The sequence below is a fragment of the Alosa pseudoharengus genome, unplaced genomic scaffold (assembly GCF_046254945.1).
Source record: "Alosa pseudoharengus isolate Yale_2024_CS ecotype anadromous, Long Island Sound unplaced genomic scaffold, YU_APseudo_1.1 YU_APseudo_1.1_scf_14, whole genome shotgun sequence".
In the NCBI taxonomy this organism is placed as follows: domain Eukaryota; kingdom Metazoa; phylum Chordata; class Actinopteri; order Clupeiformes; family Clupeidae; genus Alosa; species Alosa pseudoharengus.
In genome coordinates, this window is record NW_027468609.1 from 19,852,105 (window position 1) to 19,877,301 (window position 25,197).

The 25,197-nt window shown below is 40.3% G+C and overlaps 1 protein-coding gene across 1 annotated transcript in view; it reads left to right on the plus strand.

Annotated features, from left to right (window-relative positions):
- nt5c2l1 (5'-nucleotidase, cytosolic II, like 1) overlaps positions 1-8,877 on the plus strand; it is a 28,483-nt gene extending 19,606 nt beyond the window's left edge. Inside the window, exons 10-18 of the mRNA XM_076284087.1 lie at positions 1,991-2,032; positions 2,568-2,675; positions 2,930-2,996; positions 3,230-3,400; positions 4,266-4,317; positions 5,141-5,201; positions 6,476-6,652; positions 8,431-8,526; positions 8,718-8,877. Coding sequence (XP_076140202.1) covers positions 1,991-2,032; positions 2,568-2,675; positions 2,930-2,996; positions 3,230-3,400; positions 4,266-4,317; positions 5,141-5,201; positions 6,476-6,652; positions 8,431-8,526; positions 8,718-8,759 — 816 coding nt within the window. The 3' untranslated portion in view covers positions 8,760-8,877. The remainder of the gene's footprint in view (positions 1-1,990; positions 2,033-2,567; positions 2,676-2,929; positions 2,997-3,229; positions 3,401-4,265; positions 4,318-5,140; positions 5,202-6,475; positions 6,653-8,430; positions 8,527-8,717) is intronic.
- Positions 8,878-25,197: the final 16,320 nt, after the last annotated feature.

The following is a 25,197-nucleotide window of genomic DNA, read 5'->3' on the forward strand; positions in this document are numbered from 1 at the left end:
AGCAGTTAAAAAAAACTGTAACAAAGAGAAGTTGAAATACACAGTAAAAATGCAAGCAATATTGAAACCAAAAATAGTGATTTTTCCCAAATAATTTGCTGTTGTGAATACAGTATTTTACAGCAAACAAGAAAAAAAGCAAAGAAGAATACAGTGACCACCAGATGTACATGGAGTTTTGAAAACACTGACTCTAAAGACAAGTGTGTGGGGGGGGGGGGGTCGTGTACAGTATGCATTCATAGGCCTATAGACCCTTTCAACTGCAGAAACAAACAATTCTACAGTAAGCATTCCTAAGGCATTTCTGGAGGCACAGAAAAATGTATTGAGCTAATGGTACTGTAACATGGGGACAAACAAAAATAGAGTAAAAAGACAAATTTTACATAAAGTCAACTTTTTGTAGAACATTACTGTAAGCTAAAGTCCGATTACTGTAATTTTCAAAGTATCTGAATATTTGTATTCAAAGTATCTGAATTCTGAATACAGTATTTCAACGGAAATCCTCTAGGAGCAGATTGAAAGGGTCTATACCTATATAGAGAGTATATCTATTCATAGACCTATGACAATGATTGGATGGTGTTCAGTAAAGTAAAGAGTGTTTGCACATGTGAAGAGAAAGAGTGAAGCACTGGTGATTTAGTGTGGCATTTTGATGGGTTGTGTTTGAAGAACGAAATCAAGTTACTTCCTGTTAGATTTTTGTGTGTTAGGTAGAAAATTGTGTGTGGTGTTTTGCAAAATGTGTTTTAGTCAATTGAAAACTGAGTCAAAACACTGAAAATTAGTGTATGGTTTTGCAGATTTGGTGTCGGGTTATGATGTTTGGAGGACATGTTTAGAAAATTGTGTGACAAGCAAAGATTTAGTGTGTAAGCAGTTGAAAAAAACTGTAATAAAAGCTTAACTCGTGTCACACTGTTCGCCAACAGCAACATCCATCTTATTTGTTTTCAAGTAGCAGGGAATTCAAGCCAAACCGTTGCAACTCTGCCATCAATCATTATGTTAAGCCCACCTACCGACTCTATACACGATTTCATTGGCCCGGCGAAGTCTGGGGATCTGGAGCTCACAAGCCAACAGAGAGTTGCTAGACTAGCCCTGGCTGCCGCTAGGGGCGCGTCTAGATTTCTAGGCTAGTATTTTACAGCAAACAAGAAAAAAAGCAAAAAAGAATACAGTGACCACCAGATGTACATGGAGTTTTGAAAACACTGATTTTGTTTTTTTCCAAAGACAAGTGTGTGTGTGTGTGTGTGTGTGTGTGTGTGTGTGTGTGTGTGTGTGTGTGTGTCAACTGCAGAAACAAACAATTCTACAGTAAGCGTTCCTAAGGCATTTCTGGAGGCACAGAAAAATGTATTGAGCTAATGGTACTGTAACATGGGGACAAACAAAAATAGAGTAAAAAGACAAATTTTACATAAAGTCAACTTTTTGTAGAACATTACTGTAAGCTAAAGTCCGATTACTGTAATTTTCAAAGTATCTGCATTGGTTCTGAATATTTCAACCGGAAATCCTAGGAGCAGATTGAAAGGGTCCATACCTATATAGAGTATATCTATTCATAGACCTATACTAAGGCAATGATTGGATGGTGTTCAGTAAAGTAAAGAGTGTTTACACATGTGAAGAGAAAGACTGACGCACTGGTGATTTAGTGTGGCATTTTGATGGGTTGTGTTTGAAGAACGAAATCAAGTTACTTCCTGTTAGATTTTTGTGTGTTAGGTAGAAAATTGTGTGTGGTGTTTTGCAAAATGTGTTTTAGTCAATTGCAAACTGAGTCAAACACTGAGAATTAGTGTATGGTTTTGCAGATTTGGTGTGGGGTTATGATGTTTGGAAGACATGTTTAGAAAATTGTGTGACAAGCAAAGATTAAGTGTGTAAGCATTTGAAAAAAACTCTAAATGTGTGCATAGTTCCGCCTATCCTGATAATAAAATGTATGCATTAATTTTCTCTCTTTCAGGCCATTATGATTTATTTGCTAGAAGTCCCTGCTAGTCCAAGGGTAAGTTATAAGTCACAGGAACTCTTGCCTTGATCAATCTCATCTATTTCCTTCTATCCTTCACTTAGGACGTTCTTCTCCCTCTCTCCCTCTATCTCTCTCTTCTCTCTCTTCTCTCTCCATCTGCTTCTCCCTGTCTCTTTTTTTTCTTTTCTTTTTCTCTGTGATCATTGAGATGATTTCTTCAGTCTCATCATTTTCATTACTCTAATTTAATTTTTCTGTTTCTTTCTTCTCTCTCTCTCTCGCTCTCTCTCTCTCTCTCCCTCTCTCTGTAATTTCTTCAGTCTTGCTGTTTAATTTTCTATCTTTCATCATCTAATGCATGATCACTGTATCATGAATAAATACCACAGTTTATTTGGAGCAGTTCAAGTAGTATTCAACAGCTAAGGTCTTTTTAAATGTAGTGATTTTATTTCTACTTTCAACTCAGTTTTACAATATTAGTTAGAGTGGAACCGGCTATTCTGCTCGTTTGTACACAGTTTTACGATAGCGACACCAACTATTCTGTCTGTCTCCCCTAATCCAGACTAGCCAACCAAAGAGATCCTGGCGGACTTATTTTGACCTGGTTGTTGTGGACACACGGAAACCCTTATTCTTTGGTGAGGGGACAGTTCTAAGGCAGGTGGACACGGTAAGCTGATGTCCACTCTTATTTTTTGTTTCTTTTTTTCTTATTTATTGTCTGTTTATTATTATTATTATTATTATTATTATTATTATTATTATTAATAATAATAATAATAATAATAATAATAATAACATGCTTTATTTGTATAGCACCTTTCATACACAGAATGCAGCTCTAAGTGCTTTGCATTTGTGTTTTGTATGCTTTAGTAGAATTTCACAAAGTGATGGTAAACATGTTGTTTGCTGGTTTGTCAGCTCTCGGGAAAGCTCCGCATCGGGACATATACGGGAGATCTGCAACACGGGACAGTCTACTCAGGAGGTAAAACAACGAAAGCCGTCAAGACTTACTTTCTCTGATGCAGCACATTCTCAACATGATTTCTGTGATCTTGCAGAGGGGGCCAGAGATAAGGGATAGATAACAGATATAATTATTTTTAAATATAAATAACAAATATAAATAAAAATCTAAAAAACAAATATAAATAACAATCTAAATAACAAATATAATGTTTTTGTTTCGTCTTCCGTTATCTCCACAACACCTTCCAGGCTCCTCTGATATTGTGTGTGACTTGCTGGATGTGAGGGGGAAGCAGATTCTGTATGTGGGAGACCATGTCTTCACAGACATCCTTAAGTCCAAGAAGCGGCAGGGCTGGAAGACGTTCCTAGTGGTGCCCGAACTCATCAAGGAGCTCCAAGTCTGGACAGATGAGAGATGTACGTGCAGAGCACATGTTGGCCACAAGGGGCTGCTAGATTCAAGTCAGAGCGGAGTTTGACGGAGTAGACGCATATTACGTCTTGAGTTCCTTTTATTACCTGTCGTACTTACACAATTTATAGTTACTGTCTATTAAGGCCCTTACTTTTATTCTTATTTTGAGGATGTTACAGGAGCCTTGTAGCCTGGAAAATCCAGACCCTGATAATCTAGAAATATTAAGGGTCTGGCCAAGAACAATGTAATGGCCCAACTCGAGGGGCAGTAACAAGCATGCATTTAAAAATCTCACTGCACGCAATTGGATAACACTAGACCATGTTTACTCTGAATGATTTCGGACTCCGACGCAATCGGATAACACTACAACCAATGTGTACTGTCCTCCAACGTTGCATCATTGCTCTTTGCCAGAGTGTCTCGCAGAGACAATTACATTGTGCTCTCGCAAGAACTCTGGATTTCCAGGGTAGGAGCCTTGCTTACATGGACAATTATTTGATGAATCATTTCCATTTCCAATTACACACCAATAATTTCAAAGTTAGAATGTTATGCAAAACCACTTAATAATTCAGATACATTTTGTGGTTATCTAAACTATTTACTTTGGCAATGTTACAAAAATAGTGTTCACCCTTCTCCCTTCTTTTCATATAAAAATAGTGTCTGTTTTTTTTAATTCTATTTCAACTACAGTATGTTGCCCTGATACTGAATATGTCAACAGACATATTCGATTCTGAAGTTTATATTTATGTTCATATTGGTATATTACAGTATCCATCCATTACAGTAATGTCATGGACTCATGGATATAGCAGAATGCTTTTTCTTATGAGTGTTTCATCTCTCTCTTAGATTTGTTTGAGGAACTGAAGAGTATGGATATCTACTTGGCTGAATTCTACAAGTGAGTAAAATTAAGGCAGACTCCATAGTATCAGAATCCCAAGTAACATCCCTGTTGGTTGCACAATTTGTGAGCTTCATGGAAGTTGGAAGTGCAAGTCATCACCCCCATTATTCCAAAAACTTGTGATACTTATTGAGATATAATTGTGCTCAGTTTTCAATGTGGCATCAATGTTGTGTCTGAGTATTTAAAATTTGATACATTTACCAATCACAATTAGTCTGGCTTTCACCAGACCAAGCTCAATCTTTTAAGATTTAACATTAGTCTGGGGAGTCCGTTATGTATTTTCTACTGCACAAGAGGCATGATCAACTGGCATAGTTCAAATGACTCTGTACGCAATTGGATAGTCATTCACCAATCTGACCAACGAACCGGGTGACGTTTGCAGAGCGACGCGAAACCTCCAAGCTCTTCTGCTATCGTCATCGTTTTAAACCTGCCAATAGCGCGCCAGGTGGATAAGCCAGTTTGTGAATGGCCCCCGCAAAAGTGTAACGGAAGCAGGAGAAAGAGATGTACAGGTTTCCAGCCTGAGCTGCAGGGCGGAAAATAAACCGCCGTCAGATCAGGCTGAGTTCACTTAGCCTACATCACAATACAATTATTAATACAGTAATAAGAAAATGTAGAAACACAATGGGTGCCTTCACAGCTTTGCTGCCTGGCCCCCAATTACCATCTGTGAAAACCGAGTTCAAGTCTGAACACAACTGTAGCAACTGTGTCTTCTTCAAGGTGGATTCTCGTCTAGTGTCTCTGTGTTTATCTGGATTATTCACCACAGGTGTTACATCCTATTTCTTTGTCACTGCAGACATTTGGACAGTGGTAGCCAAGAGCGCCCAGACATCAGTGCCATCCAGACCAGGATGAAGGTAAGCTCCTCTTCTTGTTCTTCTCAAAGATGGAATGGATTGATCAGGTGCAATAGAGTAATAAAGGTTTTTTTTCACATTCCTAATATCTATTCTTGGCCATTGCTTTTTTCAAACTTTATTTAAAAAATTTGACTTTCCCATCCATTACAATGCACTGCTGATCATTCTTGTGAAGCTCACAGTGATTTCACATAAAATTGAGCATTTTTTAAACCAGACTGTAATCTTTCTTAGTGTGACCACTTTGGTTTTTTTGAAGATAAATTACAGTTTTTCTCCGTCGCTTTGGTGCTTTTCTCAGATCAGAATGAAAATTCTCATAACTAATACCATTTCAACCTCCAGAACATTTAGTCATTTGTGCACATCATAGTAGCAATTTCTCCTTCCTCTGAACAAATTGCAAATGCTTTTGAACATGTATCAGTTGCTTTGTCATGTCAGTCAAAATGAACTATACTTATGAATGCTGAATAGTCATTACATACAAAACTCAATGACTTATTGCTTGAGTCATTACATACAAAATAGTTCTCAAATTATGTCACAATGCTGTAGAATTGCAAAGAGCATATACAGTAAAAATGTGAAAAGTACGTATTCAGTGTCTTGTACTCACTTACTCCCCTAACTACAACAATGTGTAACTTTACTGTAGTTTTCAAATGGCTGTACAAGTAGTGTATAGTGCTGTCTCGCGCATATTCAGGTAGTGTCACCGAGTTCTGACCTTTTTTTTTGCATTGGAAAACACTGAGAGAATAAACTGTCATAATGAAAACATGACAAAGCCATTTGACTATCTTGTTCATAAACGATGGTGTCAAGACTTCTCATTTTGATGACACTGGCAGTTTCATTGACATGAAGACTTGCTTTTGAGGAATGGACTATCCATTTTGAGCAAGTGACGTGCTTTTGCAGGTTATCCACTGGGTTTTGCAGTTTGCACAAATTGTTTTGAGAAATGCACTAACTGCTGTGCAAATGTTAATAGTGATGTGAGAAAAGCATCAAAGCGACTGAGTAAAACTGTAATAAATTATAATCATGTGCTGTCTCGTATAAATTGATAATCTTGAGCTACATTATGTACACTGCCCCCCCTCCCATATAAATAGATAGACAGATAGATAGATAGATAGATAGATAGATAGATAGATAGATATAGGTAGATTGTGTTGTGTGTGCATATGTGTGTGTGTATGTGTGTGTGTGTGTGTGTGTGTGTGTGTGTGTGTGTTTAACACCCACTCCTCCTTGCTGTGCAGAAAGTGACGTACGGTATGGACTTGTGCTATGGGAAGATGGGCAGTTTGCTACGCTTTGGCTCGGCCAAGACGCTGTTCGCCAGCCAGCTGCTCCGCTACGCTGACCTGTACTCGTCCACCTGCCTCAACCTGCTCCACTACCCCTTCAGCTACGCCTTCAGAGCCCCTCTCGTCATGGTCAGTCTCTTAAACAGACACTACACACACATGCTCTCAAACACACTCACAGTCTCTCTCGACCTGCTCCACTATCCCTTCAGGTAGGACTTCAGGGCCACATTCGCGCTGGTCAGTCTCTTAAACACACACTTGTGCACTCTCTCTCTCTCAAACATACTCACAGTCTCTCTGGGTTGTCTTAAAGGAAAACTCAATTTTTCACATAGATCTCTATTTCTTGAGGTCACTGAGTACTGTCTGTACAGAAAAAACGGCTGCCTGGCTGCTCTAGCTGTTAGCTGCAGCAACTCGAGCTAGGTAGCACTGATTGTTTGTTTGTTTTTTTTGTTTGTTTTTTTCGTACCGACAGTACTCAGGGCCCTTGAGAAACAGAAAACATCTATGTGAAAAATTGAGTGGAAGTTTGAGTGGAAAGTGCAAACAATGTCCGCCAGTTAAACCTAGTCCTAGAGTGAAAGCTTTTTCTTATTGGTTATGGTTATGGATATGCTTTTATTGGAATGGAGATTTCCATTTAACTTCTCTTTTAGTCTAGGTTTTCATTTGTATCAGCTATTTTGGTTTAGTGTTCTTACACAGTAGTATTGGTTTCATTCATAGGGAGCATACATGACAAAACATTTACATTTTCAGTGCTGTCTGTTTTATTCAAACCAACTTAACTAAGTGTTTTACAGGTTTCACAATAGGTTGCAGATATTCAATATTAAAGTACCAAATAGCACATACATTTGCACAGATCTCATCCCAGGTATCAGATGGTTATCGTATGCCATTGGTGTATTGGTCTGTGACTTGTTTTTAAAACTACTGGTGATGGTTAAGAGCAGGCTACAGGCTTAGAGCAAAGGTTCTCAACCTTTTTGAGGCTAAGGCACGTCAAAGGTCAAACTAAAATGCTAAAGCACTTATGGTTAGTGATTATGAGGTATCATACCACACACTTTATTATTTTACTATACGGAGTGTGCTCCGTATAGAAAAATCATGAGCTGAGACCACAGCTCACTGCATTTCGTTGTCTCACTGCATTTCGTTGTCTCACTGCATTTCGTTGTCTTACTGCATTTCGTTGTCTTTGTACTTGTACTCGGCACAATGACAATAAAGTTGAATCTAATCTAATCTAAGATGTTGACTGAGCTGTGTAAGAGATCTATAGATCTCTATTAGTCTACTTTATAACAGCCACTTTATGACTACCTAAAACCATTTTAATTAAGAAGATGGTGTCATTGATGCATATAAACATAGCCCTCTAGCTTATTTCATGAACCTGAATAAAAAGCGCATTAGGTTCCTCAAAATTCCATGGCACACCAGTTAAGAACCACTACGGCTTAGAGCAGAGACGGTTGATAAAGCTAAACTAAAGTATCTTTGCTTAGAGCACGGCCAGAGCAGCAACAAAGAGAGACAGATGCGGCACCTCTCCAGCTCTCTGCCTGGTGAAGTCTCCTTTACACCCATGCTCACTGTAATGGGGGTTCCCCTCTCCTGATTCAACCAGTGCGACTGCCTCTGAGCCCGTAGTGGTAGCGAGACTGCGAGCGAAGGTGGTGAACCTGGGCAGACTGCCAGCACTGCGCTGATGATGGAGAGCTTTTATCAATGGCAGAAATGCCAGACTGTAGGCAACGTTTGCGGAAACAGATGTTCACAGCTAAAATAACATCAGTCAGCACGTTAGGTGTCGATGTCGGGTGGATATTAAATATTTCGGTGTGAAAATCTGAGATGACGAAGTTAACTAAAATGATCCTTTTTGTTGCCAGATGCCCCATGAGTCGGCAGCGGACGCCATCAAAGAACGCTCCTCCTCCTCAGAACACTCTCTGTCCAATCACACGCTGAAGAAGGTGGACGTCAAGGTAGGACACAGATCTTTGGAATCAGTGTTATTCAGATGTGACAGAATAATCTGGATTACATTTGATTGGTTTCAAATGAATTTGCATTTCATGAAATAAATGTGATAATACATTAAATGTGATATGAGGATTTAAGATTATTATAGATTATTATTATTATATTAAAAAAGTCCCTTTTATTGTCTCCACAGAAACCCCACCCGGAGAACCCGATAGCATTAACTGAGACATGAGGATGTTTTTGTGTGTGTGTGTGTGTTAATGTTCGATGTTAATAACATTAGTATGTAGTATGAGTCTCTATGTGTGTTTGTTGAGAGAGAGAGAGAGAGAGAGAGAGAGAGAGAGAGAGAAGATAAAGAGAGGAAGAGTGACTGACCGCATGTTTAGCATTGAATTGAATTGAAGATGATTTTGTGCAGTATGTTTACATACAAGGGCTAGGAGATGACCACCTTTTGTGCATAGTGGTCATTTGGTTGTGTTAGTTTCATACTAACCCCAGCTGAATTAGCTATGAGTCTGTGACGGTATTTTCAGAATAGTTGTTACTTGCTTAATATAAGGAAATTGAGTTTAATTGAAGTTAGTGTGTTACATTTGTTACAATAAATTAACAATACGTTTGTTTGACTTTGTTGACAAAATGTCTTTCTAAATGGCTTTTCACTGTTTAGATAAAATACATTAATAATGTTTAGGCTACATTACATTCTTACATCACCCACAGCATATACAATCAAAGGTTCAGCATAGAGATCATACAAATTCATTTTAGGACAGTCCTTCACATATCTGCTGGGCAGAGTAATAAGAGTAGTTTTTTCACACCATATATAATGTCTATTCTTAGGCCATTGCTTTTTTCAAACTTTATTTTCAAAATGAACTTTCACACTGCTGATTACGCATGCTGATCATTCTTGCTGATTCATTCAACATTGAGCATTTTTTTTAAACCAGACTTTCATCCTTTTTAGTGTGACCAATTTGTTTTTTTGAAGATAAATGAATATTTTATAATCATGTGCTGTCTTTTATAAATTGATCATCTTGAGCCAGATTATGTGTTGAAGACGCTGGTGCATTAATTTGTAACATTCTAAAATGGTAGAATGATGATGGTTTGACTGTATAGTCCATACACGAAGTGAAGTCGAGAAAAACACGCATAGTCCCTATACATCAAGTATGTTTTTATCAGCCCCTCATGCTCCCCTACGGACGACCATTTGGCCTCTAGATGGCGATAGAAACACACACGGCATAATGATCATCTCTGCATGAGAATGACCCCCCCCCCCCCTTAATTAGAATTAATAAGCAAGTATCATAGGCTACTTGTGTGCCGATATCGTCCACATCCTAGAATGTTATTTCTGAGTTATTGATGAATAAAGACAATGTGTATGTATATATTTGCAATTTATTAAATAAACATCATAATATAATTTACAACACTGTGGTTATTCAAAGTTATTGAATCGAGAAAGTCCAAACCATCCCTCCCTCCCTCCATCCGTGAGACAAACATTGTCTGGGGAGATTTGCCATTTGGGTAATGCCTATTCCTCCCTGCTTTATTGGAATCGTTTATTCACACGATACAGTCCATGTTAAATGGTTGTATGCATATAACTTTTCCAATTACATATTTAAACCCTTTGTAGCCTATGACTAAATCAGACGTAGCCTAGGCTACAGAGTCCTAACAGATCAAATTGATCTTTCGCCACCAGAAGAGGCTTTGGACCCGTTGTGACGCACTTACATTTCTACTGACAGCCATACTTATAGAAAAACATTTACATGCTGCATGCTTCCCTTACAAATCCAGTGCATCACGGGGACCTGTGTATGAAGTCTTTCTGCCATCTTTCAGCTGTACCCTACAAACACTTCTGATATCGCATTTTGAAAAGGCCGTAATCTAGCCTATGCTATTTGGTTTGAGAATTTAACATGGGCGAGTAATAGCCTATGCATGAGACGTGGCGGACGTTGTTAATTAAGGAACCACCAGCAGAACGAGATACAGGCGTTGTGTATTGTACCACTGTCTTTGATTCGGGATACACTAATAAGAGAATGGGAACATTTAGCCTATAAGCAATGACAATTAGTTTACTGTACACGATTAACACCTGTAGGTACAGACATGGCGAAATAGAAATGCTAAGGAGTGGGCTGCATTTAGAATGTCTATTGCAAATCCATAGGAAATCCATAAGGACCTAGATCCTATGAATGGACAAACTGTCTGTCTAAAGTAGCCTTTTTTAGGACAATACACCTACATATTTCTCATCCATTGTTCTTTTCAGAGGAGATTATTGATTTTCTGTTATTATACAAATACCTTTTACAGCACACTTGAAAAAAAATCCTTTACACTTTTTCTTTAATGGCATAGGACATTCAACAATAACTGGCGTACCAATGAAACATCAACAACAAAAAATCACTATTTTCACTATACCCAGACAAATCTCAGTATAATTTAAAATTATTATCTGCTTAATGGGCCTATTAAACAATAGTTTAAACATTTGAAACCTCTTTAACCATTACATTTTGTGGAATGTCAGCAACCAAAAAATGTAATGTTGTTTTCGACCCTCAAGATGACTTGTCACACATCAGACATATGCAGGGTATGAACCGAACCAGTACATTACATCTCGTCACAACATGAAATCAAAGCAGGAACACTTGGTCAGCAGATAGCACTTTGTTTGTCTGCACTGGGGGAGCTCACAGTTAGTTTGAATGAATGTCCTCCTGACTGAAGGAGGTTGGTAGGCTATCTGCTTCTCTCTCTCTCTCTCTCTGTGTGTGTGTGTGTGTGTGTGTGTGTGTGTGTGTGTGTGTGTGTGTGTGTGTTGAAGAACGCCTGTGAGTGCTATCTGTGCTGTTGGGTGCTGGGGCACACCATCTCTCATTCCGCACATTCCACAACTTCCCAGGAGCCATTACAGGCGAGCTTCAACAAGTTGCATTCTTGCTCAAGTGGCTCCTGCTTCTCCCAGTGTCTCTGTGTGTGCTGCCCTGTTCTCTCTCACTCTCACTCACTCACAGATAGCACCAGCTTCTGATTTAACCCAGGCAGGAGGGAGCAACACATCTGGCTGCCTGCTTCTGGTGGGTTGATGAGGTTTTGAAAAATAACGCAATCTGCGAGGTTTGGGGGGGGGGGGGGGTGAAAGTGAGGTGCCCAGCGCAAGGGTTTCTTTCTCCAATATCACCACGGCTTCAAGGACGAGCAGGATGGGGCAGGCCGTGTAGAATTAAAAGGGGAGTAATGGCTAAACCCGCTGTCACGTGGCCTGCAGGCATGCGTTTCAGCAGCTCAATGCAGAAGACGCACAGATCAATACAACCCAGCCTCAGCCTGCCCACAGCTACAGCTACCGCTGCTGCACATGCTCATGCTCTTTGGTTTACAAACAACAGGCTGCATGGTATAGGCAGTGGAGCTGCATCCAGCATACAACCACCTCTATGAAAATCAACAAGATATTAGCCTTTTTTACAACAAAACAAATCTTTATAGTGTCATGGAAGGCGCTTTTTTATTATTATTATTTTTTTTTTATCTCTGAACGGTGTGGTTGTTGGACAATCCCTTATACATACATACATCTCTGGCCCTAGTCCTGACCCAAACCTCACACCACCACCACTAGTACCCCCCCACCCTCCTGCCTTCCCCCCACACCACCACACCGCACCCAGCTCAGCCAGCCTGAGTTCTGTAACTGGACTGGCCTCCCTGCATTCCAACGAGCAGCCTCTCCCCTCCCCCACCCGACCTGCCACCATACATACATACATACCCCTTCCCACCCACCTTTACGGCGGAGTGCGCTCCCTTTTTTCACTCCCTTCCACTCCCTTTCTTTTCTATACCTTCTTTACACTGAATGCATGTTGGGATTGTTTGACTAACTGATGTGAGCTGCCTTTTGCCAATGCCACACTGATTACAATAATTCATTCAATCTCATATTTGCTTTTTTTTTATGGAGCAGTGGGTTTAACATGATGCCTTCTGATCTGATACTTCAGTGTGAGGTTGAAATTAATAGCTAAACAGCACTTGCAGCAACACCACCACAATCTTTAAACAAACCAAAAATTATAAAATTGAGAACGCAAAGAGTTTCAAATTTAACACCTCACAAAAGTAGTGAAGAGAAAAAACATGCCACTTCCCCCTATCCAAGAAGATATAAGTAACCTAGTTTAAATACACACACAACCAAACCAGTAAGATATCAGTTAAAAACACCACCAAATCAGTAAGATATCAGTAACCTAGTTTAAAATACACCACCAAACCCCTTGTCCCGCTTAGAGCGAAACAGCCTTTCCTTTGAGCAGCAGAGACAGGGCAGAGGCTAAATGCTATGACAATACTATTGCACTGCTAGACTTGATGGCACAGTAGTGCAACATCGTCAAAGCAGCTGACCCCTGCGTGTCTGCATGTGGAAACCAACATGACAAGGAAAGGCAAGGCACAGGCATAGCAGCACGGCCATCTTCTTTTGGCAACACCACCCATTTCACACACACACACACACACACACACACAACCCCTACAGGCTCTCTGACAACTGATAGCCTGGCCATGGAGAAGGCTATACGACAACTACTTCTGGACTTCTAAAAAGAGGCTGACTGCTACCTAACACTTTAACTGCCTTCCTCACAGCCTTCATTTGTACAAATGGACCCTAATGAGATCAAACACTAGTCAAAGACGAGGGGGCTGGAAACTAGTAAGAGTCTCACCAAACATTTACACTCTCAAATCAGCCATGGCCAAATCCAGCTGGCAACAAATTGGAGTAATTTAGGAATTCACATTATTGAACTTAACTATGGCTGCAGTAAAATGCTGATGCCAACATTAATTTGACATGCAATTGAAGTCAAATTAAGACCTGCTTGACCTGCTCATATATTGTTTTTAAAGGGAGGAGGGGGCAACTAGGAAACAGGAACATGAAAGTAAAGTACACCTCACACACAGACAGGACCCGAGACCGGACCGGACCAGAAGGGACCGGTCTAGACTAAAACAGACCTAGGCTGGCCCAGATCTGTCAGCTGTCATGGGAGAGGCCCGACTTCAATTTGACATTCCTGGGAAAATTTCTGGACACACCACTCAGTTAGTCAGTTAAGTTAAATCTCCGATGTTCCTCTTCTTGTTTTGTCAAATGCTCACCAAATAATTAAAGGGTGGAGTACTGGTGGAGGAGTAAAGGTGAGGGTCTTTGGTCCAGCAGCCAATGCCCTTTTAATATTGCACTGCTTATGCTCGATGGCCCAGTAGTACAACAGAAAAAGGGCAGTGGACAGGACTACAGTCAAACTCCTCCAACACTGGGACTCCCCCTGACGCCACCCCCCAGCCAATCTCTCCAGACTAGCAGGTCACCAGAATCAGCCCCTGACCAATCCTCTGGCTTCATTAAGGTGCATTAAAACAAGCCACTTCTAATCAGTCACCATTTACCAAGGGAAAGGGTATGGTACAGTCTCCTCACAGGTCCAAACAGAGCGGATGAGATATCCCTTGATGTGGAAAAGTTTTTTTCTGAACAAACTATATCTACTGTATACTTAGATACAGTAAGTTATTCAGACATTATTGGAACAAGGCAGAAAGTATTTGCAAGAGACACTGTGAACCATGAAAATTGGAAGATTAAGACACTTTCCTAATATAGAAATGCATTCTATAGTTTTTGAACAACCAAACTGTTAAAAAAAGGAACAGTTTGCAGTCTTTTCTCCTGGTTAAGAGCATGCCATACACATACACTCAACACTAATATGCTGCATGTAAACTAGGATTAGTTTAGTCATTACCTCACACAATTTGTCACAAATACAATTTAAACACAGAAATATGTGCATGAAAACCTACCAAGTAAAGGGCATTCAAATAACACACAACCTAAAAAGCTGTGAACTATAAGCTACTCATTAGATTTTTATATAGAGTTCCCTAAATCAAAAGATTTTTAAGGCATTTCAAAAGATAACCAAGAACGTCAACACATTACGAAACGAATAATAGAGAGACGTCAACCAAATAGCACAAGGTGAGGTAAAAACTTAATAACTAAATTGCCAGAAACTCAAATTCATCGAACTAAACATTTTTGACGTAGATGATTCGTTTGATTAAACAATATTCCAAAACAGTAAAAATGCAAACAGTAAAATGCATTGTTATTCAACTTAGTAGGCCTATCCCTTGAAATCTTTGACAAACATTTCAGCTCGGTTAAAGTGCATGCCATATATTTATAACCTCGTTAGTTAATTCAGCCTCGTGTTAGTTAAGCAAAGTTACACAGTTGTCAACTCTTCCTGACTACACAAACAAATAGCATGTATCTATGTCTGCAATTCTTCGAAACTAGCTAGCCCCCTACATAGGTAAATTGATAGCCTAAATAATCTAGGAGTCAATCAATTAGGTAAAGAAGTAGAAGGCCAACTTGCAGCCCCCTCCCCACCCCCACATTGACCAGCGGAACATCGAATACCTCCGTATTTCAGAATCGGAAGCACATTTCAAATGGTGCCATTTGTAACCAGCGATTTCCTAGATAACCGACGGAACTGCGAACACCAAATTATATTCAGCACATGCATTTTCCAGTACAGACCGACTCCCGATACGCTGTTAATAAATAGGCTAACGGTAGTCTCGTAGGCTACAGGAAAAGAAGATATCTCGATCTCCCAGTTTTGAAAGCATGGTTCTGATGCGCATGAGAATGAGATGGTCGCATCGGAGCTGCTCGCCTGTTCCTGATGACCCCTTGGATCAAATCAGATGGTTTCCATCCACATTTTCTCCACCCCAACTTCCCCGCTTCGCCCTGAGCTCCCGCCATTTCAGCCCGGTCCCTCAGATGCTCCGCACACCGACGGACGGAGAACCCCAAATTCTCATGAATGGTACCAAGCCAAGGGAGGGACACTCCAGCAGAAAAAAAGAAAGAAAAAGAGAGAAAAGAAAAAAAAGAAAGGAAGAAAAGTTCTCCGAATGACACACAAAATAACACGCCTCTACCGCTCCTCAGATCCCCTTCCTATGTGGACTTCACTTCTCCATTTCCGAAGGCGTTGCATGAGGTTGATTTGGTTTGGTTTACTTGTAGTCTTTCGCTAAAACAAGCGCAGGCTCTTGCGCGGCCTCTGAGGTTCCAGCGGAAGCCTCCATCTTAGACTAGTTGACATTCAGATCCTGCCAGAGCACATTCCTCATTTGCATGCTTTTCCAAGATTGGCTTATCCCTGCGCTAGTCTTTGCGATATGACATGCCATTGGCTGAAAGGAGAGGTCCTATGTCTTCTTACCGGCTCTGGGATTGGTCAGATAATAGGGACCGCCACAGCATACTTTAATTGAACAACAAATCCCCAGCGCACTGGATTCCATTCACAAATTTCTCATCAGTAAACTGTGCGACATTAATAAGTACAGGCTACTGCAATATTCCGTTTTGCTTTCGGGAATTATTATTGTTATTGTTATTATCATTATTATTATTAGGCTATTACTATTAGGCTATAGTTGTTGTCACTTTAATGTGTTAGGCTATAAATATCCATTAAATGTTATACTGTCAATTTATCACAAAAATTGCTTGTTCAGTAATAAAATTGCTATAAGAGATTACAACAGCAAACAGCCTCATGCTCAGATTCAGCAGCTTTGCAACTGATCCAAATTATCCATCAAATAGATCCTGCCAATGGCAGATCATGGGTCCAATGGACAGATGTTTAAAAGCTGTGATCACACTTCGATTGGTTCAGGGGACCTTGAAAAGCAGGCATGACAAGTTGTGTTGTATCTCTGTGTGTGTCTGTAGAGTCTTGAGGACTGCAGTTGAGCGAAGTGACGTTATATTCAGAGGATGGAGTTGTAAAGGTTTTTTTTTCTCTTCCTTTTATTTCTGTTTTGAGGCAGCCTGTGCTGGGCTGTGGACTGTCAGGCTGGGTAGTGGCTGAGCGGTGGTCCAGGGCAGTGGCTAGCTCTCATGAGCCTGTGATTGACTGCTGGAAGGGGGGGTAGCAGGCTGTGAAATCTAGCATTCCTGATCGGGGGAGCTGAAATAATGCTATTGTCTGCTGGGAAAGGGCCCACTCTCCACCCCTCTACCCCTCTTCTCTCTCTCTCTCTCACACACACACACACACACACACACACACACAGACACACACACGCATAAAGTGAGGATCTGATTGTGCAGTTTAGTGGCAGAAAAGTGTTTGATGTCAGATTTAAGCACATATTCAAAAGAATTGTAAAAGAAGGGATGCCTTTTCTATCCTCTCTCTTTATCTCTTCCTTTGCTTCTCTCTCGCTCTCTCTCTCTCCTCCCTCTTCCTCTCTCTTCCCCTTCCTTTCTCTGTTGCCTGCTGTCATTCTGTTGTCCTGCTTTCTTTCAGCTTGCATTTGAGAACATATGAACAACCTTCTGTAAACGTTTGTGTAATGTGCCTTATAGCCTGGACACTTTCAGATCTTAAATCAGTCATCAGTCTCTCCCAATAATATTAACCATCTGCACAAGGTAAAATGCCCCAGCTTTATAACTTTCTAATGGATTTTCATGTATTCTAACCATTTTCTGAGCAATGAAAATACCAAAATAATTACAAAAAAGTTACAGACACAATCTACAAAAATCAGCACTTATATGTCAGTTGATAAAGTAGTAGTAGTCACAGGATGGTAAATGGATGAAAGGTTAACCTGATTTCAGCAGTGTGTTAAGCCAAAAGAAAAAAAAGAAAAAAGAAAGAAAAACCCTTGTCTGTTGATCGCACAGCCAGCGACTTTTGTCCTCGGATGCAGAATAACTGGGAAGTCTTCATCTAAGGCTATGACTAAATCAATTAGACTACTGCTTAATAGCAAACCACCTACCTCAAGATGTGCACATCAGGAAGTCTTCATCTAAGGCTATGACTAAATCAATTAGACTACTGCTTAATAGCAAACCACTATACCTCAAGATGTGCACATCAGTCAACTGGCCATAAGATCAATCATTCAGGCTTTCCCCCCTTCAGTTAATTCATTTAACAACTATAATGGTAACACAACTTCTTAAATGCTTGATTCAAACAATTTATTTGCACATTTTAGTGAACAACATTAGTACCTGTGAAATTGTACAAAGCCATAAAGAGAATTTAAAACAAGCTGACAGAAAGAAAGTTATTGGGAAATGCGTTACAGAAGAAGAAGGAAAAAATGAATAAAATAAGAAAAGAATTTGAAAGAAATAAATGGAAGTAAGATAATAGGCTCTCTTTCCCTTTGAGTTAGTATTAAATAATTAAATACATTTTAATCAATTGTGATGATAACAATATTCAATAATTTGTGTGAGAAAGACAATATTTGTATGATTTCGGCATTAGCCTTGTATTATTGTTATTAGTATTATTATTATTATTATTATTATTATCATTATTATTATTATACTGTTATTTAGAAGTTAGTCAATGAAATCTGTTTATTCTCATTCTATTTCGCTTTGAATGTTTTTTTTTGTAAAGATGTAAAGAAGTTATTTTGTAGAGACAAAATCTTTTGATAGGCTACTCCATATTTTCATTTACATTCATTACTTAGCAGGGAGTTTATATTTTTACAAACCCACAAAAATAGAAAATAGGTCATGAATGATATTGAATGGGATATTTATGAAATTTGGCGGGATGAAATGCAAATATTTTGTTTCTTTGTACTGTGTTTCACAAAATAATTATTCCCAACTCTTCAGTAATTTATCTTTACATTTAAATTAACATGCAAGTATATCTCATAGTGATTATAATATTGGAACATGTCATAAGGAGAATTAAACTGATTTATGTCTGATAATGCTTAACAATTTAGATTCTGAAATGGTTTTTTTAGGGCTTTAAGATTTAGATTATGAAGCTAAAGATTTCAGTTGTTATTCATATTTTACTAAAACCTAATAGAAGTGTTTTTTTTTATTATTATTAGAACTTGACCAGTTCAGTGTCTTTTTCAAAATCAAAATGTAGATATGTATCTTGAAATATTATAGACAAGTTTGGCCATGTCTACATCTTGTGGATACATAAACACCCAACAGCACACACAAACACACACACACACACACACACACACACACACACACAGTGCTTCTGTAAATTTAGCTCACAAAATGGCCGCCTTGGTAGACACACACTGAATGACACACAATGGTGGAGACCAGTAGAAAGTCTTACTTGAGACAAAGTTAAGGGTTTCTCTATATATAAGTCAGCAGCTGAAGCTGACGCGAGGTTGAAAGACTCTTTTGAGACCTGGGAGGTAGGGTTTTTGTTATTGTTCTACCCCCTCCTCTCCACCCTGTTCCCTTCCTCCAAAAATGTTCCTCCCTTCTTCCGCTACCCTTTGACCCCCCAACCCCATCACCGCCCCCTCAACCCCTCCACCACTCCTGCAGCCTCTCTCTCTCTCTCTCTCTCTCCCTCCCTCTCTGCAGTTTCTCACTTTAAGTCCCTCCGTTTCCCCTCAAAAACAGGTCAGCACCTCATCAGCCTCCCCATCTCTTCAATAATCAACAATCATTTTAATAGTGTGGTGCAGCATGTATGTCTTAGTGTGTGTGTGTGTGTGTGTGTGTGATGAGGGGCTCCCACAGGCATACAGCACCCCCTCTTCCTCCTCCTCCTCTCCCCCTCCCCCCAAGCGTCTGAAACAGGGTCCACACACGAGATGTATGACATTCTTGCAGTGTGGGTGGCACGGCCCCCTTCTCCTTCTCTTGGACGTGGCTCTTTTCTTAACGCCATGAAAGGCTTCAGGGGCTGGGGACGAAGGGGGTTTTGGGGAGGGTAGGGGGGTGGGGAACATGTCAAAAAACATCCCAAACCCCACTATCTTATAGCTCAGTCATTTCATCCTGCAAGCTCCTATAGACTCTCCCTCTCTAAGTCGGTACTTGCGGGACGCACACTTTGAGTGTGAGAGGTGCTCTAAAAATGGAATTCAGTACATGCTCCTTGGGTTAGACTGTGAAAGACTTGTATAGGCAATCATTATACAAGCATGTAGTCAACACATATCAGTCAGCAATGGACTGTGAAACCTGATTTTTAACATGAGAAACTCTGACATGATAAATGGTCATGTCAGAGTAGGTAGGTGTACAACATATTTGAAATTCATGAGAATAGGTTGGTATGTCAACCAAATGCTAGTCACTTAGCCCTTGTCTTCCATATTTTCTATATTAAGTATAACTTCCTAAAAAAACTCTTTATTCTTAAATAATGGCAAAAACATTCTAACCATATCTCTGTCCATTCCTGCTTTAGGTGTGCAGTATAAAGTCATTCAAACTGCACACAGGACACTTGACTACCTTATCCAAGTGTGTGTACTGCTACACCTCGAAGAGTGAAGCAAAGATGGAAAAAATCCCAGCAACCCATTAACTTCACAGGAATTCCTCCCTGTACCTCACAGTCTGCATGTGGAATGCAGCGAAGGTTCAAAGGTCGCCGGGTGAGAGGGGAACCCACTGCACATGAGGGGCAAACAGGCCCTTTACTCAAACAAGTCCCGGAATGCTGCATCGGGGGGTGGGGGTAGGTAGTGGAGCTTGTGAAGTTGATGGTGATAGGGAATATGGGTTGGGGGTGGAGGGGGGTGGGGGTATAGAAGGGGTTGGGCAGCCCACTTGTCCAATCAGGAGGTTCACAATTACCGCTCATTACCTAACAGTCATCAGGAACCTCGTCCGTCAGCCATGGCTGTCAAGCCAAATGCTCGCAGGCTTTTTTTTTTTCTTCGTTGGGCTGCGAATGTATAGCCAACCTGCAAAGAGACTGCAGAGCTGTTTCGATTAACTAGGGCTTTAGAACAGGGTTTCTATAGTTAGCTTGTTTGGGAGAGGGATTTTTTAGAGAGAGAGAGAGAGAGAGAGAGAGAGAGAGAGAGAGAGAGAGAAAGAGAAAAATTAGCCAATTGCTTCAGAGATGAGTAAATGATTTAAAGTGCATGATACAATATATTAACTTGGATGAGGGTAGTTATAGTCATCAGAATGGTTTTCTACTCTGGTGGAATTTCTGTGTACAAAAGAGGAGGAAGTTGCAGTACTATAAAAAATAATCATGGTGCTTTTACCCAAAGAACCAGCACAGAACACAGCTTTTCAATAAGAAAACATCCAAGGACAACGTCATTTTTGTTTATGTAAAATTTGACTCCCAATGACAGAGGTAATGGCCAGTTACTACTAATAATTCCAGAACAGGTATTTCAAGTCAGATAGATAGATAGATAGATAGATACAGTATAGATAGATAGTTATATAGATAGATACTTTCATTATTAGTATCGAAGGAAATTTTGTATCCAGTATCTTACACATTATGTGATGCATATACAAAACAAGGAAATACACATTCACAATGATAAAAACAATCATTTTGAAAGTATACCTATCTTTCAAACTGCACACAGGACACTTGACTACCTTATTCAAGTGTGTGTACTGCTACATGTCGAAGAGTGAAGCAAAGAATGAAAAAATCCCAGCAACCCAGTAAGAAGGTATCTGACAATATGAGAGTGCTTCCATGACATTAGTCATCAGTGGGATGATTTTCATATGAGTGCTTTTAAATTGAGTGCAAAATATGTATTCATTCTTAATTCCTACAAATGTAAGCAAGAAAGGAGCCCAAGCAACTCAAATATGGTAGAGAACAGTTCTCCTGCTCATCTCCTTCAAGTCAGAGGAGTAACGTTGCAGGCATACTTGGGATTTTGCCACTTGTCAGCACATGTCACACTGTTCTGGAATTGGCCTTCAGGGTGGTGTCACCTGCCTGTGTGTGTGTGTGTGTGTGTGTGTGTGTGTGTGGGTGTGTGTGTGTGAGAGTGTGAGAGATAGAGAGATAGAGAGAGAGCGAGAGAGAGTGTGTATGAGAGAGAGAGAAAGAGTGAATGTGTATGTATGAGAGAGAGAGAGAGAGAGAGACTGTGTGTGTGTGTGTGTGTGACACAAGCCCCTGTGGTATCTTTTTCTCCAGCTCTTCCCTGCCTTCCAGCTCTTTCCGATCCCATACGGAACCTGCTAGAATCCAGAGGGCCTCGATGGAATCCTGTCCACACGCATGTCGATGGAGGTTGATGGCGGTGGGAGAGCGACGAGAAGATCTCGCTGGAGGCCCCCTGGCCAATGAGGATGGAGGGGTGGACCCTAGAAATTCCACAGCCAGTGTGTCTCTTTTGCTCTGGCCGGCTTGACCTTAGTGACCCTCAACCACCCCCTCTGCAATACACACACACACACACACACACACACAGTGGTGTGTCTTCTCGCAGGTTTCCAGCCTACATCTACCCCTGTTATCTTCACACACACACACACACACAGTGTCCACAGTGTGTGTGTGTGTGTGTGTGTGTTCTTCTCACTCTTGTCCAGTCTACATCTGCCCCTGTTATCTACCCTCTATAGCAGTAGAAGCAAAGTACATCTGCAGTTTCATACATAATGTAAAGAACACTATGTTCTAGATAGGCATCTAGGTTAGAACAAAGGTACACGGCATAAGGTGCCACAATGCACCTTATTTCTCTATATCCAGATGTTAGTAGTATATATACATATATATATATATAAGTATTTAAAAGTATAAATAAGTATTTACAAGTATAAAAAGGCTAGTGTATAAGTATATGTATATGTATAAAAAGATGTGTTTCTTCTTTTTGTCTATGGTAATTCCTCTCTTTGCCTTTTGATGTTCACTGGATCATTAATGAAGCTAATGAACATCCTCTTAAGACTTATTTTTGCAAATTCACCTCAAGAGTTTGGCTGGAAGATTGCTATGTCATTAAAAAAATAACTGTCTCAGTGAATTCACATCCAACTAGCCTATGCAGTCTATCACTGCAGGCTGTGACTACCTTGAACCAAAAGCAAGACCAAACCAGAACTTATATGAGGGTTCTGTTCGGTGGACAGAGGCACTGCTGTGGACAAACAAGTGTTTAAAGATGACTCAGCAGTTCAGTGACACCCTGAGCCCTCTCTCCTTCTCCTCTGGCCTCTGCAAAGCCCTGAGTCAGCGCTCTGCAGGGTCAGGCGGCCATTTTCTTGACGAGCTGGGGAAACTGAGTGCATCAAGAGCGATACTGCCCCCCTGTGGCCGGAAGGCCGAAGTTGAGATGAGCTGTCAACTTGGAATGTTGAGTGGCTCAAAGAGAGATTACTATTACACAGTAACAATAAAGTGAGGTGCATGTTACAACACACCTTGAAACAAACACATGCACACACACACACACACACACACACACACACACACGTCACTGTGTTTGACAATTTACACAGGGCAGATGGCATAAATATCTCTTTGCTTGTATTAAGTCAGTAAGTATATTGCATTTCCTAACTGCATTGTGCATACAATGTTTGATGAAATTGAATTACAGTGACAGAGAAACATTAACGCACATTGAGCAGGATTTATTGGGTAACTACATTTCATCTGAGCTATGCTGCCACCTGCTGACCATGATGCACAACAGCAGACTCCACTATAATACCCAAAATAAGTATAAGTAGTATATATACTCTTTTGATCCCGTGAGGGAAATTTGGTCTCCCATTTATCCCAGTCCATGAATTAGTGAAACACACACAACACACAGTGTACACAAAGTGGTGAAGCACACACTAATCCCGGCGCAGTGAGCTGCCTGCATCAACAGCGGCGCTCAGGGAGCAGTGAGGGGTTAGGTGCCTTGCTCAAGGGCACTTCAGCCATGCCTACTGGTCGGGGTTCGAACCGGCAACCCTCCGGCTACAGGTCCGAAGTGCTAACCAGTAGGCCACGGCTGCCCCAATGACATACTGTATGCAAGATGCTTCAATGATCACTACAAATCACCACAAAAGAAAATAAGAGAAGTAGAGTAGTTTTGCAGCTATGTTCATTAAAAACAGCTGCAAAAATATAGAACTATAACTAGAGAACTAGAAAATACAGTGTAAAGGTCAGACATCACAGCTGACATGACATGACATGAATAGAACTGTAGTCTGTAGTTCAATGCACAAGAACAACTTCCACATATCCTGAACAGGTCCCTGGAACATGTCTGCCAGGCCATATAGACCCTTTCAATCTGTTCCTATAGGGTTTCTGGTTGAAACGTTCAAAACTATCGGAGATGCATTGATAAATGTTGACTTGATGTTGAACTTGCTTTATGTATTATTGTTTCTTTAAGAATACATCTAAATGTTCCTGCACATACTAAATACTTTTAAATAGTACTTTTTATTTTCATGTATTTTCATCATAGACTATTATTTATTATTTGTTTTATCCTGCTATTTTATTTATGTTTATGGATGTGTTTAACTTTTGACAAAACAGTAAGATGCATCAAGGTATCAGGTCATTTGCAGTTATTGGAGTTTTCCAGTGTTACAACTGGTCTGCCCCCCTTTGGATAAATTGGTCATTGCATGCTGCTTATTCAAAGTGGGCCAAACCAAACTTTACCTAAATTGCATCAACACTACAACCTGTGAAAGACCAAAGAACATGTGTGCAGCATTAAAAGGAGGCAGGAAGAAAACTGAAAAAGTATCATTTTCAAACCAACAAAAGCCCCTCCACCCAAATACAACCAGCAAAACCACCCAAATTATTAACACTCTGTTGAAAAGTTGAAAAGCAGGTCTACCTTGTGGAACATACAGCAAAGTATGAGATTCGGAAACCGTTGGGCCAAGTCTTTTTGAGATTTACAACAATACCCTAGTTTCGCTGTGGGATAGTTGAACTAAATGCTTGAGTAGGTTACAGCAGACCTTCTAATGAGGAGACACAGCGCTCAAAATATCCTCCATAGAAATGCAGAGTTATGAGTAGATGCCTAAGCAGCCTATGGAGGAGTGTCTGTGGAGGACACTTAGGGCACGTGCAGGGAACAGCTGGAGTCCAGCATCTCAACTCACTTTTAAGTCAAGACTGAAGTAGGTACACTGCCAAGTGCTCACTGTTCTGTCTTATCTAAATATTTCACCAAGTTGGCTACAAGATTAGGTAACAAACCTGTGTAAACGGGTTCAAAGTGGTGAACATTATTATTTTAGCAAAGTAAAACAATAGGGCTCTTTCATAAGGTGTGCCCAGCAAGGTGTACTTCTAAGCGAGGTTTCTCAGAGTATGCCTGAGGGGTACAGTATGAAATGAGAGGAGTGCTATGTTGAGTCTAAAGTCCAAGGTGCGCTCAAATTCAGGAAGCAGAGGCAAAATTCATGGCCTTGCAGCTTGCCATTTTGCTTACGTTTTAAAGTGAACAATTGGCCATTTTTACACAACATGCAGACTTTAAAAGTTTGCAGGTTGCACAAGAGAAAAAGTCCACCAGGAATGTTCACACCTGTCAATTATGAATGTGCTGGATTTATGCTCCGTGTTGCCTACACATCCAGATTAGCATGCAAACCAGTCAGTATAACCAGACTTTCTAATGAGACACAGCACTCAATAAATCCTCCATAGAAATGCATGGGGTTAGTTTGTAACGCCAATATGGCAGTT